The following is a 14,919-nucleotide window of genomic DNA, read 5'->3' as shown; positions in this document are numbered from 1 at the left end:
GACTTGATGTTGATATGACCTCCACTATTTGTGGTGTACTTTGACCGTATCAGTTGGCAATAACCTTGATTTATGAATAAGAAAGCAGATACATGTACCCTTCTTACAGTAAAGGCCAACCAAATAAATAAAAAATTTAAAAAATTTCATTAACCTAAATTACTTATATAAAAACTATATTATAAAATAATATATGATCTAGATATCTGTAACAGTCCAAAGAACAAAAATGTCCCACCATTATCATTTTTTCATACGATCCTACAGCCTATGTAAATGAGCTGATATAACATAAAGAAAATAACCATTAAAAAAAACTTATAAGTAAATGAAGCATAAAAGTTAGGTCACAATTACATACTTCTGGTGGATTGGTTAAGTTTTGTGGAATTAACACCATTTATCAGAACATTTTCTAAGCTGTTGTTAATGAGCTCTTGGTGTCACTATGTACAGAATGCCCATGATGTAGTCAAGTGCCTGGATTACCAGATCCATGAAAGTACCAAGGATATATTCAATCTGAGACACAGTGTTCATTATGAGATAAAGCTACAACACTAAGGTCAAGTTTTCTAATCAAATGCCTCAAATTCAACATCTAACTTACATATCCAGGTTGAAACCACTTTCCATATTCTCTAGAGACATAATCAAGAAAAACAGAGTGTGCATGTGTGTGAAGTTACAATTTTTAATGTAGCTTTAACAATTTTCCAGTCATATCACTACGATGTCTGCAATGTGTCAGTTTATAGTGATGTCTAGCATTGGGGCATCATGCCACAGACATGTAGCATCATGTCCCACCCAGTCACATTATCCTTACACTAGACCAAGCAGTCCTAACACTAACCTCTTCATGTTGAGTGCCTAGCAAGGCAGCTGTTAGTACCATCTTATAAGTCTTTGGTATGAATGACTCGGCTGGAGTTCTAAACCATGACTTCTGAGGTGGTTGCTCTAACTACTTAGGCCAACGGAGTGGTCCAGAAGAATAGAGAAACAAACAATGCATAAATTCTAACAAAAGCTTTCTTGGATTCTCTTACTGCATTCATTGGATTTAATTTCTTACTTTAGTTACATTCACTGCTCATGACCAAACTGACACATAAGCAATTTCCAAAACAAAATGACATCTACATTATGGAACTACCGTACTTGCTGGCCTAAAGGATGATACTTTTGACCAGAAAATCTTAGCTTCATCTTATACTCCAAATCGACTTATATATGGATTATGTCATCCAAATTGCTTTATCATATTTTTCGTATGGAAAATAATTCTCCAAGAGTACAAAAAATAATGTGCAAAAAATATTTCATTTCGGGGAAGAGATCATGTATGAACCAATACAGAATCCTACAGTGAGTATTTTAAACAATTACATCATCGTCAGTATTAAAAATTAATACAGATCAGATGTAATTGCACTAAAGCAGCATGCACCAGTAATGTATGTTGTTTGTAATATATGTTGTTTAAATTTAATTACATATATGTGCATTAGAATTTACAAGTTAGAAGATGAGGAACCATGACAAAGACATATTCCATCAATTTTCTTCTTGCACATAATAAATAAATAATCCAAATGTTCCATTGACAGAGAGAGAGATAGACTGAGATGTATTCACAATTGTAAATCTGTATTGTTCATTTACCTGATTTTACTTGTGTACAAGTGCAGTACCCTATTCCATTATCAATTAATACCACTAGTTAAGCAATTCCTTCTAATTTTTGTTTCCACTTCTTATTAAAAGAATGACATAGTTTTGTAGTGGTATTTACATGCTAATTAAATATGCTACAGCTGTATTCAGTCATTCCAAGATAACACCTGTTTGAGGTCAAGATTGTGCAGACCAGATCAGATCAGCGAGGCTACCAATAGTGAAATGAGGCTACCCATGGGTATTATGAATACCGTACCATATAGCTAAAAGAAATGCTAGGTAGTTTTAAATTTTAAATTTCTCAGCCAGTGACATTTCTGAACTTGCCAATGGAACCAACAGCAATTTAAAGTACATCTAGCATGAGCAAAGATCAAAAACAGTTGCCACCTAAGTACAGGAAGAGTACATGCACTTTAAACAAAATCTTAATTGTTGGGAATGGAGAGGTCATGAAAATTAGACAGCATGCAAAATGGTCACTCTTGGGATTTAACCTAATGAAGACTATATGGGCATAACTATTGTGAATATTTAAACCCTGAAGGAGTATGGTATGTATTTTCATGGTTTACATTTATTGTTTCATTTATTAATGTTTTCTCTCTTTGACAATAGCTTCAGCAAGATGGAGGCAATAAGATAAAGAAAAAGAACACAAAATCCACAAAGACCTGAACTTTCTCTCTCTCATGTATTGGACCAAATTTGATTTTGATTATGAGGTGCAAAAAGAAACATGTGATGGGAGACATATGCATTCTCCTCTCTGTATCTCTCTTCCTCTCCTCCCCACTCCCGAAAGTGCATTTTAGATGCAATTTCCCTAATGCTGGTAATCTAAAATAGTGATACTTTTAATATTTATGAAACTGGAAGATATAATTTAATTCCACACAGCATCACAAGTTTTGTCCCATCTTTAACTCAATAAAACTTTTGGGTCAGTGTCATTTTATGCAGCTAAAAGTACATAATACATTTAAAATACTTCTTGTGGAACAAATTAGGTACTTTTAGTTACATTTAATGATCCTAACTTGAAAGGTTACTGAGTTACAGGTAGGATAAAATTCACGATGCTGTGTGGAACAAAGTGAAAAACACAATCCATGGTGTTGGTCTGGCCTTGTCTTATACTCAGCATCGAAAAGATGAAGGATGGAAAATGTGTCAAATTTGCTGATTAGACTGATAATCCACATCGACTTATAGGCCAGCAAACATGGTAATATCAACAATACCTCAGAAACTGACTTAGTCATAAAACCTAACCAAGCTGTGATCAAGAAACATAAGCTAAACCACATGCAGCTGCCCTTTCCTCATTTTTCATTGCATAACTCCACTGTAGGAATGTATTTTCCTTTCCTTCAAATTTTTTTTAAAAAAATTTCTTTTAAATGTTCACTAACTATTGATCAGATACACTAAAATAATGTTAAAAACATGTTTAATTATCACATTCATCTGCACAGCACATAAAACCAACTATTTAATAAAGATAAAGTATCTTATTCTCTTCAAGTGTAAATTTAGGTACAAGTACTTGACAGTTCTCAGTTGTTGATCTGGTCCACTCAGGAGAAACACCTGTCAGAATCAAAACACAACATATAATATCATTTTCCCACAAAAGATATACAGGTTACTGAGTAGAATTGCAATGGGTTAAGTTAGCATGGTATCTGCAAGGTCATGTTTTGTTCTGAATTTGCCTTGAGTATCCCATATTATATATATATATATATATATATATATATATATATATATATATATATATATATATATATATATATATATATATAGTTCGAAACTAACTTTTTTATTAACTAGTCAAGCAGACTAACAGGACAAAAGACATACTAGTCCACAGCAAAATCCAAATATTAATTTGCCATCCCAAATCATAATCTTCTCCATCCAATTCTGAATAATCATCCATATACAGCGGTCTTCTTTGTCTTGGTCCACAAGAGTTCCCTAAGTATAAAGCTGGCACTGGATCATAATCAGCAATGTCTTCATTTAAAAAGTGAATCATTAACAAGTCATTCAATACACTGCAGTGCAGTTGGCATCTCCAATCAGATTTTGTCATTTTCAATTCACTGAATCCCCGCTATCCATCTGCAGACAAGGCTGGAAGGGTCAACACAATACCCACCAGTGCAATAATGTTAGTGTGACCTTCTTGAAATCTCTTGTTAACATCACACCATTTTAAGTTCTCTACCTGACATCCACAGGCATAAACTAAACTTTTCAAGAGTTGCCACTCCTCATCAACCTTGTCTGCATAGAAGCCTGCCATTGTCATTACTGGGGAAAAATGTTCCAGCAGAGTAGTAACATCCTCATCACCAAATCCAATATGATTTGAGTCTCTTGGTCATGAATGAAAATCTGCAAAATGTGTGGCTTTCAATACATCACATTGCTGTTTGTAAAATCGGGCATCCAAGTGTTCTGCTAAACTGCTGATCATGTCCTCTCTAGCATGAAGTGATAATTGCACTGACACTGGGGAACTTTGTTCTTTTAGTGCAAAACCATGAAATTCTTTTATGGGTCCATTACCAATATCCTGTAGAAACTTTTTAAACCTTGGTCTGTCTCTTATTTTCAACTGTTCCAAGACACAAATAGTTGCAAGAACTCTCAGGTACACTTCAGACGCCAAACAAGACTCATTTTGAAGAAACAATGATAACTGTCAAGAAGTGGGCATAATTAAAAACAAGATGCAGATCTAGCAACTTTTTCAGATAGCCAGCTGCTTCCCAGAAGCTTCAGGTCTTCTAGGTGAAGGCTGATCAGTTTTAGTCAACATCTGGAGGGTGGCTGACTATTGCTGGATGATTTCCACAAATTGTCCAAAGCCCTCTGCCAATGTGCCAACCATCTAGTTCCACCAACACCAGTAGGAACTATATTGGTGATTCCCAGCACCTCACATGCACCTAACAAATCACTTCTATTTAAAGTGATATTCCAATAAAAATAGTAAAGTCCTGTTGACAGCTCCTCAACTTTTGCATGGATATATTTTTTTTGGCAATGGCAGCTTTGTAAGCCAATTCCAAATGATGAGCATGGCAATGTATTCCTACAAGACATTTCTGAGATTCTCTAAATCTAGCAATAACACCACTGTTTTTTCCAGTACTGACAGCAGCTCCATCAGAACCAAATCCAACAAATTTAATTTTGTAATCAGGCATTGTAATTGATGCAAACGCATCATCAATAGCTCCAAAAATCCCATCAGCATTAGCGCATGAAACTTCTGTCATACCAAAAATGAAGTGCATATTTGCAACCCATGGCAGTTCTCACATAAACAGATAAACAACTTTTTGTTCACAGAACCCTTTATCAGTGGAACCCTCAGTAATAATACAAATAAATGGTGCTGATTTAATCTTTTGTTCAAGTTTATTTCTTGCACACTGTGCAATAAATTCTGAAAACACTTGTGCCTCTTTGTCATTGACATATGTTTGACCAACATCAATTCCCTTTCTGGCATCCAATCGGACCATCCACATATAATCACTAAATGGCCTTCTCATTTTCTCTAGGGCATTTACATTCCTGAACAAAACTGAGATTCTTCCAACAACCTTTTTGTTAAGTGTCATGACGATTTTACTTGCAGATGACTGTATTTTGGGTTTTGATAATTCTTGACTTGTTATCATGCATTTCTGATGGATCTGTTTTCATGATATACTAATGTTTGGAACGGAAAATTGGAACAAATGAGCTTTTTTTTGTCCTCCATTTTCTAATGCTCTTCGCAAATGCTGCAAAATATGGTATCTAGTTCGGAGTTAAAGTTAAGCTATGACCGACCGCATTTCCACTTCTCTAGAAAAGTTCATTTCCTACTTTCTTTATCATACTGTTTGTTGCATTCCCTTTTGTCATCATTATTGTCAGTCTTCAGAATTTTGGCAGGATTTTCCACACCTTGTACAAATCACCACATTGTTCTCTTCACTTTCTTTTTTAACTATGATCCTGGTCAGTGTGACAATAATGCTATGCACACCATCTGTAATGCTTAATATAAAGCACCTAGGCGATGGTAGTTAAAACAAATTCAGTAACAAAAAATATGAAGTTATTTGTCCGTATTTCTGTTATGGAATTCATTAAAAAATACCAGAAAAGCAAACTTTAAAATAATTACATGCATTCATTTTTTATTAGTCAGGCAGACTTGTATTGGAACATATTTATTAGTCAGTGGGGAAAACTATTAGTTGCGGACTAATGGACGTCCATTAGTTTTGAACTCTATATATAAATATAAATATATATATACATTCATTTGTTTTTTCACCCCACCTCCCACAAAATAATTAAAGCCACATGAGAACATAACAAGCATACTCTGGTACTATAAAAACTCTCAACAGCAATTATAATCCCAGATTTACTTGATAGACTTCAAAATACCTTGTTACAAAATTAGTTGATAACATGCACATATACATATAACAATACAATTCCATTGCCAATGTGTAATAAAATGGATTTGGAAGAAAAGATTGCTTCGTTCCACAAGTTTATGGTGGATAGATGTGAGGAGGAAGAGTTTGACAAGTTTATTATTAACATGGACGAGCCACCGCTGTACTTTGATCATGTGCCAGGGAAAACAGTTAAAACAGTGGACAAAGAAGGAACAAAAAGCATTCTTATTCGTACAACTGGAGCAGAGAAGAGACACATTATTGTCGTTTTAGCCGTTACAGGTTCTGGTGATGTATTACCCCCAATGATTATTTGCAAGGGAAAGAGTCATCTAGATCTGAAGGAGCCAAGAGGGCAGATTATCACAGTTCAAGAGAAAGCATGGATGGATGAAACGCTAATGCTGCGATGGATTGAAGAAATGTATTTGCCATTCACCAGAAGAGAGCGATCACTATTAGTTATGGACCCATTCTGGGCTCACATAACTGATGACGTGAAGAAACAGTTGTGGCACAGAAATGTTGTTCCAGCAACAATATCAGGAGGCTGCACATCCAAGTTACAACCTCTTGATGTGAGCATCAATAAACCTGTCAAGAGCTATTCCCGCCACAGCTGGATGGAATACATCAGAGATGCTACGAATACATTAAAATCATCTCATGAAAGCAGCAATGGATGGAGCAAGACAGCCAGCAAACAGACTGTATTGGACTGGGTTGTAAATGCCATGGACAAATTGAAGGAAAAGCGCACAATGATAATAAAATCTTTTAAGGTGTGGTGCATCAGTATCAATATGAGCAGAAGTGTAAATGTGCTGATCAGAAATGACAAACAATTAAACCATATGGATGATGATAGTGATACAGAATTTAAGGGCTTTTCGCCCGAGGACCTAAAAATAGGCTATGGACAAGCTACTTGAAATTGAATAATATATTTAAATATATTACAGCATTAAATCATATTTCTTTTCATTCTTTGATATTGCTATTTATTTTGTATGGCTTAATATAAAAATGTTTATCTATCTATCAATCTATCTGCATACATCCATACATACATAAGATTAAGAATTTTAAATTATAATAGTTCATGGAAGTTCATGATCATATTAAATAATTGGCAACCAAATGAAGCGAACTCTGCATCAGTTAAATTAACTGCAAACACGCTGTGAATTTTACATTAAAACGATGCAGCAGATCTTCCTAGATTGTGTCCGAAAAAATAAATTGTAGAATAAATCATAGCAGAGCAACATCCGAAAACTTATTAGGCATTTAAATTTTATATTTCCCCCACAAAAATAACGGTGTCCGAAAACATAAGGCAAATACGGTAATAGATTTCGTGTGACAACTACATCCAATAAAATTTCACAAAATACAGCTTATATTTTCGTTAAATAAACCAAAAAACCCAAATAAATATACGTTTAATATTCAAAATGATTTGAGTAAATTCAAGTATACAAACGCAGCCTCACATCACAGATGTCTCCGTATGGCCTCAATATATCTTCAAAACCTTTTTTGCCTGTATTGTACTGCTAATACGAAATTATACAACTTGCCGCTGACCTGACATTGGCTAATGTGAAGTATGTGGTCCTCGGAAACGTGTTACTGTTTACTTTGTATTTCCATACTTATATTAACTTAAGAAAAGAAAACAAGACCGGAAAGGTAATAAAATGAGAAATGCTGCAAAACCTTGTCTCCAAATCAACTGCGTCGACATCTGGTTCCGTTTTAACTGCAGTTGTCATGGTCCTTTGAAAGATAATAGACAATAATCTAATGTAAACGAAATTGCAAGTCAACCGGTCAACATTTCTCCGGAAATTGAACTAATAGTGCATGTGCAGTTAATATAAACTAAGTTTTGATTCGTTGATTGTTTCATATCGATATCCTCATAAAAGAATAAATGTTTATAGCCATACTTATTAATTATTTGGTTTACATGAGAAACGTTTTCTGTTCATGTAAAAAATCTTGTTACTGATTATATCTCGTATTTTCTGGATGCTCTTCTTCTTTCTTTAGTGAGGAAATATGCGGGACAACAATGACAATAATGGCGGAACTTGCGGTACGTGGAAGGGAAAATTAAATTCAGTTTCATTATTCAGTTTTATTTGGCTTTCTTTCTTGCTGTTTCTTGTACGTTAATGAATGTTTTATATTTTCATTTCAGAAGGAGGTTGAAGAAGGGTGCAGACTGCCAGTTTTATTGAAGAACGGAGATGGATGGCGTGAGTGTTGTTGCAACGGATTAAATTTATGGTTGGAGTTGTTTCCCTTGAACTGCCAAAGATTTGTGACTTGTATTAGGGCTTAATGTTGTCAAATGTTTGTACATGAAGAAATTATTGAAACAACGCACGCAAGCGAAAAGAAATATCACATCTAACATTTTTACATTTAAATATTGAGGAACACGTTAAATAAAATATTAAAACTTTCAGAATTAAGAACATTTTTCAAATAAAGTTTTGCCAAAGCATATAATGGATACAATACCACATTATATATCAATCATTCCATTATATAATGTTTTGCATGGAGGAACTCATAAAACTGGTGAATATACTGTCTCCTGCCACCTTCCATCAGCTGCTTGTCAATCATTTATTTAAAATTTTTTCTTGGGGTGGGGGGACAATTTTGCAGCTAGACACGTTCTTCTACTTGGAACCTCTCTATTGCAATATTATTTGCACACCTTTTTGTTTATTTGTTCCACCCTACCAATTTTGCAAACAAAAACGTAAAGGTTATTTTAAATATGCAAAAAACTTAGTCATTTCATTCATCAATATATATTATCTTGCCTCATTGTTGCCAGGGGTCCCTAAAACTGTCGTCTTGTTCTTGTTTTAAATCAAACAGGAGTTTATTTGGTTACATGGTCACCATGTATTTTTATAGGCAAGTCTGTTTTCAAGCAACAGATGTGATGTAGTTCATCATTATTGATAATCTTGATAATTTCATATGTTTAGGAGTTGCATCTCTTTAGCATGTTCCTTCTTTTTATTTGTTAAATTTTTATTACAAATATTGGACACGTTGACACATTTTGTAGTGTGTCAGATTGGTTCTGTTGAGAACCTCTGTTCAGTTTGAAATGTGATTTGATTGACAGTGTTTGAGACCCCCTGGCAATAATCAGGTTAGAAATGAAAAATTAATGAATTAAATGGCAAAGTATTTTTGCATTTTTCATATCCATGATGCTTTTTTAAATCGCTAAGGGGTACAAACAAACATGAATACTTTTTGGTATGAATACTATATATAGGTGCTCTACCACTCAAATTCTCTGAGTCAGTACTTCCAGCCAGTTCATGAAAAATATCATCCCTGCTTTTCAAAAACACCATGTGTCTTCATTACCTTTCAAACATACTTGGGCTGAAATTCAAATTCTTGGCAAGTCTGACAGATCTGAATTGTGAGATTCCACCACTGCCGCCAAACGTCACAGGAGACAAAAATTCACTGCCTGAATAATGGAACCAAGATTGTAACATATCCAAGTCCAAGATAAAATTTAATGACATAATGATTTTTAGTATTCTGTTGAATTGTGCACATATTTTGTAATTTGTTATCTAATATTGAAACAAATATATATAATGAAGTGAACTGAGTTACTCTAATAAAGTCAAAAGTAAAATCTGTTAATCAACATTTTTACCATCATTATTGTTCTTTTTCTGAGCATTCACATGTATGGGTTACAGAAAAAATAAAACTGACTGCAGACTATAATGTCAGATATGTAAAATTTGTAATATTATTACATGTTATATTGTATATTCCATCACTGAAATCATTCTGTTTAGAGATAATTACTGCATTTACAAAGGGAAAAAATAGAAAGAAGGAATGGTGTGGATTTTGTTCCACAATCCATATAACTGAAAGTAATTTAACTTGAAGTAACATTTCAAAGATTTTTTAAAATATTTTCTGTATATTTAAAAAAGAATACAATTTTTGGCGACCTAATATCTGCATGTCTGATCTTTGCCTTATTATTTTTCTAGACTGGGCAGAAATTTTAAGCAAGAAGGAAATGAATGGAAAGTTTCTGTTCTATGTCCACTATGATGACTGTAAGTACTGTAATATAGATAAAATTAGAAAAATATTGCATTTTGCATGATTTTCAGATCTAAATACATTGGAATATCATCATCGTCAGATTCATTATAGTAAATAGCACTGTCTAATTGTAGTTTTTTGAAAATACTTGCTTCAGTGGAAAAATATAAGTCTCTCTTTTTCTCATTCTTTCTTTATCTCTCGCTCCCTCTCTCTCTCTCTCTCTCACACACACATACACACACATGCACACAGGTATGTTATAACAATATCATAAAGGGACCAGTCTGTGTTTAAGGTGTCAGAGGGTTAGCATGGTTATTTTGCCTGTGAAGCATAGGCCAAATGGAAGTATCAGTTTCCAAGAGCGATGTTGTTGTTAGCTTAATCTTGCCTGCGAAACTCAGGCCAAATGGAAGTATCAATTTCCAAGAGCAATGTTGTTGTTAACTGAATCTTGCCTGTGAAACTTAGGCCAAATGGAAGTATCAATTTTCACAAGCAATGTTGTTAGCTTAGGCATCAACATTATTGGTCAGTAGCACATATGGATTCTGTCCAAACATAATTCATGCAGGTATTATACATAACGGGACACTGTTGTTCCATATGTATGTTATTATACTTGCTATGAAAATAGTTTAATGAAACCAGTATTTGAATGTAACTTGAATGAGTCTTGATAAGAGATTTTAAAAACTGGATCATCAGAATAATATCTGTCCATACCCTACATTAAGGTCAAGGCTGTTTTTTACATTAAGGTCATGGCTGTTTTTTTACATTAAGGTCAGTGTAACATTTTTTACATTAATGTCAGTGTAATATTTTTTAAATTAAGCTCAGTGTAACATTTTTTACATTAAGGTCAGTGTAAATTATTTTACATTAAGGTCAGTGTAACATTTTTGACATCTGCACATGTACTACTTTGATCATGAAAACATATGACTGAAAGTAAATAGTTCCTTTTATTTCAGAAGACATGATTACAGCATGGACAATAACGGTAACTTGTATAGAAAATTGCCAGTAGAAACAGGATTTTTGAAGTTGATTTCTTTCTCCACTCAGGGAAAAAATTCCAGTGTTAAAAAAGGAGTTAAAAATATATCTACCGAGCTTTCTTATCTTATACTCTTTGTATTGCAGTCAACAAGAGACTGGATGAGTGGATCCCTGAGGAGCGCATGGATCTCACCAGGCTGGAGCACCCTAAGAAAGACATCAAAACTCCCAAAAAGGAGCCACCAGGCAAAGCAAGCACAGGATCCCGTCCATGCAGTCCAGATAGAGAACTTGTGGTATGTTTATGTACAGAACTCTGTTGGCTTATCAAAATGAAGTAGTGAGTAACATCTTTTCTTCCAATACAATACCTGATCATATACATTAGAAAAACTACTATTACCTTGCAGTCCAGCCCTTCTATGCTAAAACCTTTTAGCTAAAAAGTTTAATGTTGTCTGCCACCTAGGTGGCAGTTAGAGTGATCTCTCTTTGTTACAGGTATTGGCAAGAGTTCCTGTCATACTCAAGTTACTGCTTCTGCTTGTGCCAGGTAACATGTAATTACTACTTCTGCTTGTTCCAATTAGTATTCTCCCTACAGAGAGGACTTAAAATTACCATACAAGTAATAATCTAGTCTTAATATCTACTTAGTTATATACATGATGTTTTACTGATTTTTACCTGTATAGGCTATCATTTGGCATTTCCTACATTTAACATTGTCTTACAATTGATATTATTGTGTCCACTCTAGTAAGTATCAGTCATGACATTTTGGTGCATTTTTATGTCCATGTATTGTATGTACTTTGGAAAAATCAATTATGTTGCTGTATAGTTTTCACCATGGTCAGTTAAGTACAGGTAAGTTTTCTAGACATAGTTGAGTCATAGCTTCCACTTCATAGTTACTGTAAGTGATGTGTCAGTGATTTTACTTGTATAAGCAAAATCATTTGGCTTTCCTACATGTAACTTTTATTAGAATTAATATTTTATCATCCACTTCTTAAGAATTAATGGCAACGCTCTAGTACTTTACCTGTATTGGCAACGATGTGCACCTTTTTCACAGGTAATTGTCATAGTGTGTAGCTTTGCATGTACTCCAAGTTCAAAAAGCATGACTTGTGCTACACTATATATGTATATATTGCATGCTTTATCTTGTCTTACAGATTTTGGCCATGTACAAGACCAAGAGTAAGCTTTGTAAACACAGGACTGACAACTACTCTACAGGTGTAGCTTGCACAATCTATGGATATATATCAGATTTGCATATTATGGACAGAAAATACTCAGAGTGCTAATGGGGAAGGTGCAGAATTGCACCTTGAGGGACAAAAATGTCATCAGTTGCACACTGATGTCTCAGCAGGGAATGGCTCAATATCCAGTTGACATTATCACTTGCCACTGAGCAAGAGCAAGAGCTAAAAAATGTGCTTCAGTTACTGTCTTGCACTTATACGTACCAATCGGCTATGTAGATCAAATATCCTGTACCTTATCCCAACATTACCCAACAGTATCATGCCAATTATGGTCACCCTGTTCCGCCATGACCAGTCTCAGCCATATGGATTTGTTACAACAGGTCAGTACCACAGTCAGTCATCCATTGTCCGCCACCAGACAGATGATCTTTGTCCAGATTGCTGAACCCATGTAATGCAGGCTCTCTCGTGGATCAGTCTGAGCTGCATTGTGCCACAAACTACTCACAGCAGATCATGCCCAGCTTAGTTCCTCAGTATTCATGGTATGTTGCTTCACATTGTTCTCAAGCCTTTGCCACTCAAAGGGAACCTTTACTTAGATATCATTTGGAAGTTACAGCATCTCACCCCACAATTGTTCATACACTGTAAGCCAAAGACAGCAGGCTTTTATTGAATAAATGGAAGCAAGATTGAGATTAAAGCAAGCCTACTCGGCAATATTCCCTTGAATGTTCTAATATAAATAATGGCACAATATCATGCAAGATTAAATGGTACTGTTCCATCAAAACTGGTCTCTGGCATATTTCTCAGGTCACAGCAGATCACTACTAAATCGATCTTACAATTTAAGCCAAAAAACGGAATGTGTTTGAGCAGTTTGCCTATTCCACATCTCAAGGCACTTTCATGGATCAGCTGCAGGTCACTCAATGCAACCAGTGCCTAGATTATTGCCATGGTAGGAACAGGATACAGAGTAACTGCATTCTGATAATTTTGTATGCAAAGGGAACACTCACTTAGTGATCAGATCCCTGTCGGGACATTCTGCGAGCATGCTGGGCCACTCCTGTGAACAATCTTTTCTAATTTCATGTAAGATTGCACAGAAGGCATCAGCATTTGCCTCTTTCACCTAGACATGACAAGGTATGCTCATAAGCTCCTTTGTCTTTGTTAGATCTCACTGACTAGAGCAGACGTCTAAATGTTAGTCAAGGAAGAAGACTACCAAATGTCAATCAAGGAAGAAGACTTCCAAATGTCAGTCAAGGAAGAAGACTTCCAAATGTCAATGAAGGAAGAAGACTTCCAAATGTCAATCAAAGAAATATTTTGCTTGTTGCTGCAAGAGTTTTGCTTTCCTTTTCCATCAGCAGCTTGGTCCATAGTTCAGCTTATCAACAGAACTAGGTGGAGTTCAGTTGTTGTTGCTGTCGGGTCGAGTGGCTGACTTGGAGAACATTACACATTCATGGCAGCCATGGTAATGGCGAAGCCTCATCAGTAAGCTCCTCAAGTGTCATCCTGCACAGTGCAATAGTGACCGAGTTTGCATAGCACATATCATATCACCTGTTTCCAACATCGAGAATTTGACAAAGTTATGGAGATGTAATGGTCCAGTTCTGACACTATTGAACTGTGCCATCTGAATCTGATTATACGAGATCAGTAACAAAGATAGGCCTGGCTATTATGTTAAATTATGGGTCAACAGTTTGCATTGATCAACATCCTGTATGCCCTCCTGACACTTGTGCACTGGCACTCTTAAAGTTCAGCCTGCCCTTCAGGCAGTTGGGTTTAAAAGCAAGGGTTCTTGAGAATCGTTGTGGATAAAATTACAAAGAAGGGGATTGTTCCACCATGCCATCAGATATACATCACTTATTGTCAATACCCAACCCAGCCTATCTTCCAAATATGTCTGAGGAGACTGCTTACAATGATCTAATATCAAGTATTTCTTCCCAGCATCTGTACACAGACCTGCATTGGGGAAAGACATGCAGTTGGTTGAGATATGCTGTATAGTACCATGATGGTTCCAGGCAAATCTGTGTCCAGTTAGTGCCATTGTGCACAGTTCCTAATACATACCCAGTGTAGCCAAAAGCTTCATTTCTTGCAAACAAAAGCTTCATTTCTTGCAAAGAATGACCTGTCAGCCTGAGAGCCCTTATTCATTGGGGTTTATTCAATTTGATAGTGGATATCACTGTCCTGGGTTGCCTATTTATGAGGCCATTACAGTAGAACCTGTCTTGAAAGACCACCTCTTTTGACAAAAAAATTATCATCTCTCAAGACAGGTTGTCTCTCATAACAGGTCATAATGCTATATAATGAATAAATATGTGCATTGAGAATGTGGTCTCTCA

At 35.3% G+C, this 14,919-nt stretch overlaps 2 protein-coding genes across 3 annotated transcripts in view; one reads left to right on the top strand and one right to left on the bottom strand.

Annotated features, from left to right (window-relative positions):
• The window catches only part of LOC149805122 (DNA-directed RNA polymerase III subunit RPC6-like), a 33,473-nt gene extending 25,464 nt beyond the window's left edge, over positions 1–8,009 (bottom strand). For both annotated transcript variants that reach the window (XM_089947574.1, XM_089947583.1), the window contains exon 1: positions 7,890–8,009. In XM_089947574.1, coding sequence (XP_089803700.1) covers positions 7,890–7,945 — 56 coding nt within the window. In that variant the 5' untranslated portion in view covers positions 7,946–8,009. The remainder of the gene's footprint in view (positions 1–7,889) is intronic.
• A 225-nt stretch (positions 8,010–8,234) lies between these two features.
• LOC149805121 (histone acetyltransferase KAT5-like) overlaps positions 8,235–14,919 on the top strand; it is a 67,090-nt gene continuing 60,405 nt past the window's right edge. Inside the window, exons 1-4 of the mRNA XM_089947564.1 lie at positions 8,235–8,271; positions 8,377–8,434; positions 10,235–10,303; positions 11,445–11,596. Of these exons, the coding sequence (XP_089803690.1) occupies positions 8,248–8,271; positions 8,377–8,434; positions 10,235–10,303; positions 11,445–11,596 (303 nt within the window). The 5' untranslated portion in view covers positions 8,235–8,247. The remainder of the gene's footprint in view (positions 8,272–8,376; positions 8,435–10,234; positions 10,304–11,444; positions 11,597–14,919) is intronic.

The sequence above is a fragment of the Sinohyriopsis cumingii genome, chromosome 2, assembly GCF_028554795.1.
Source record: "Sinohyriopsis cumingii isolate HCF-2022 chromosome 2, ASM2855479v2, whole genome shotgun sequence".
Classification (NCBI taxonomy): Eukaryota; Metazoa; Mollusca; class Bivalvia; order Unionida; family Unionidae; genus Sinohyriopsis; species Sinohyriopsis cumingii.
This window is presented reverse-complemented; position numbering and strand designations above follow the sequence as displayed.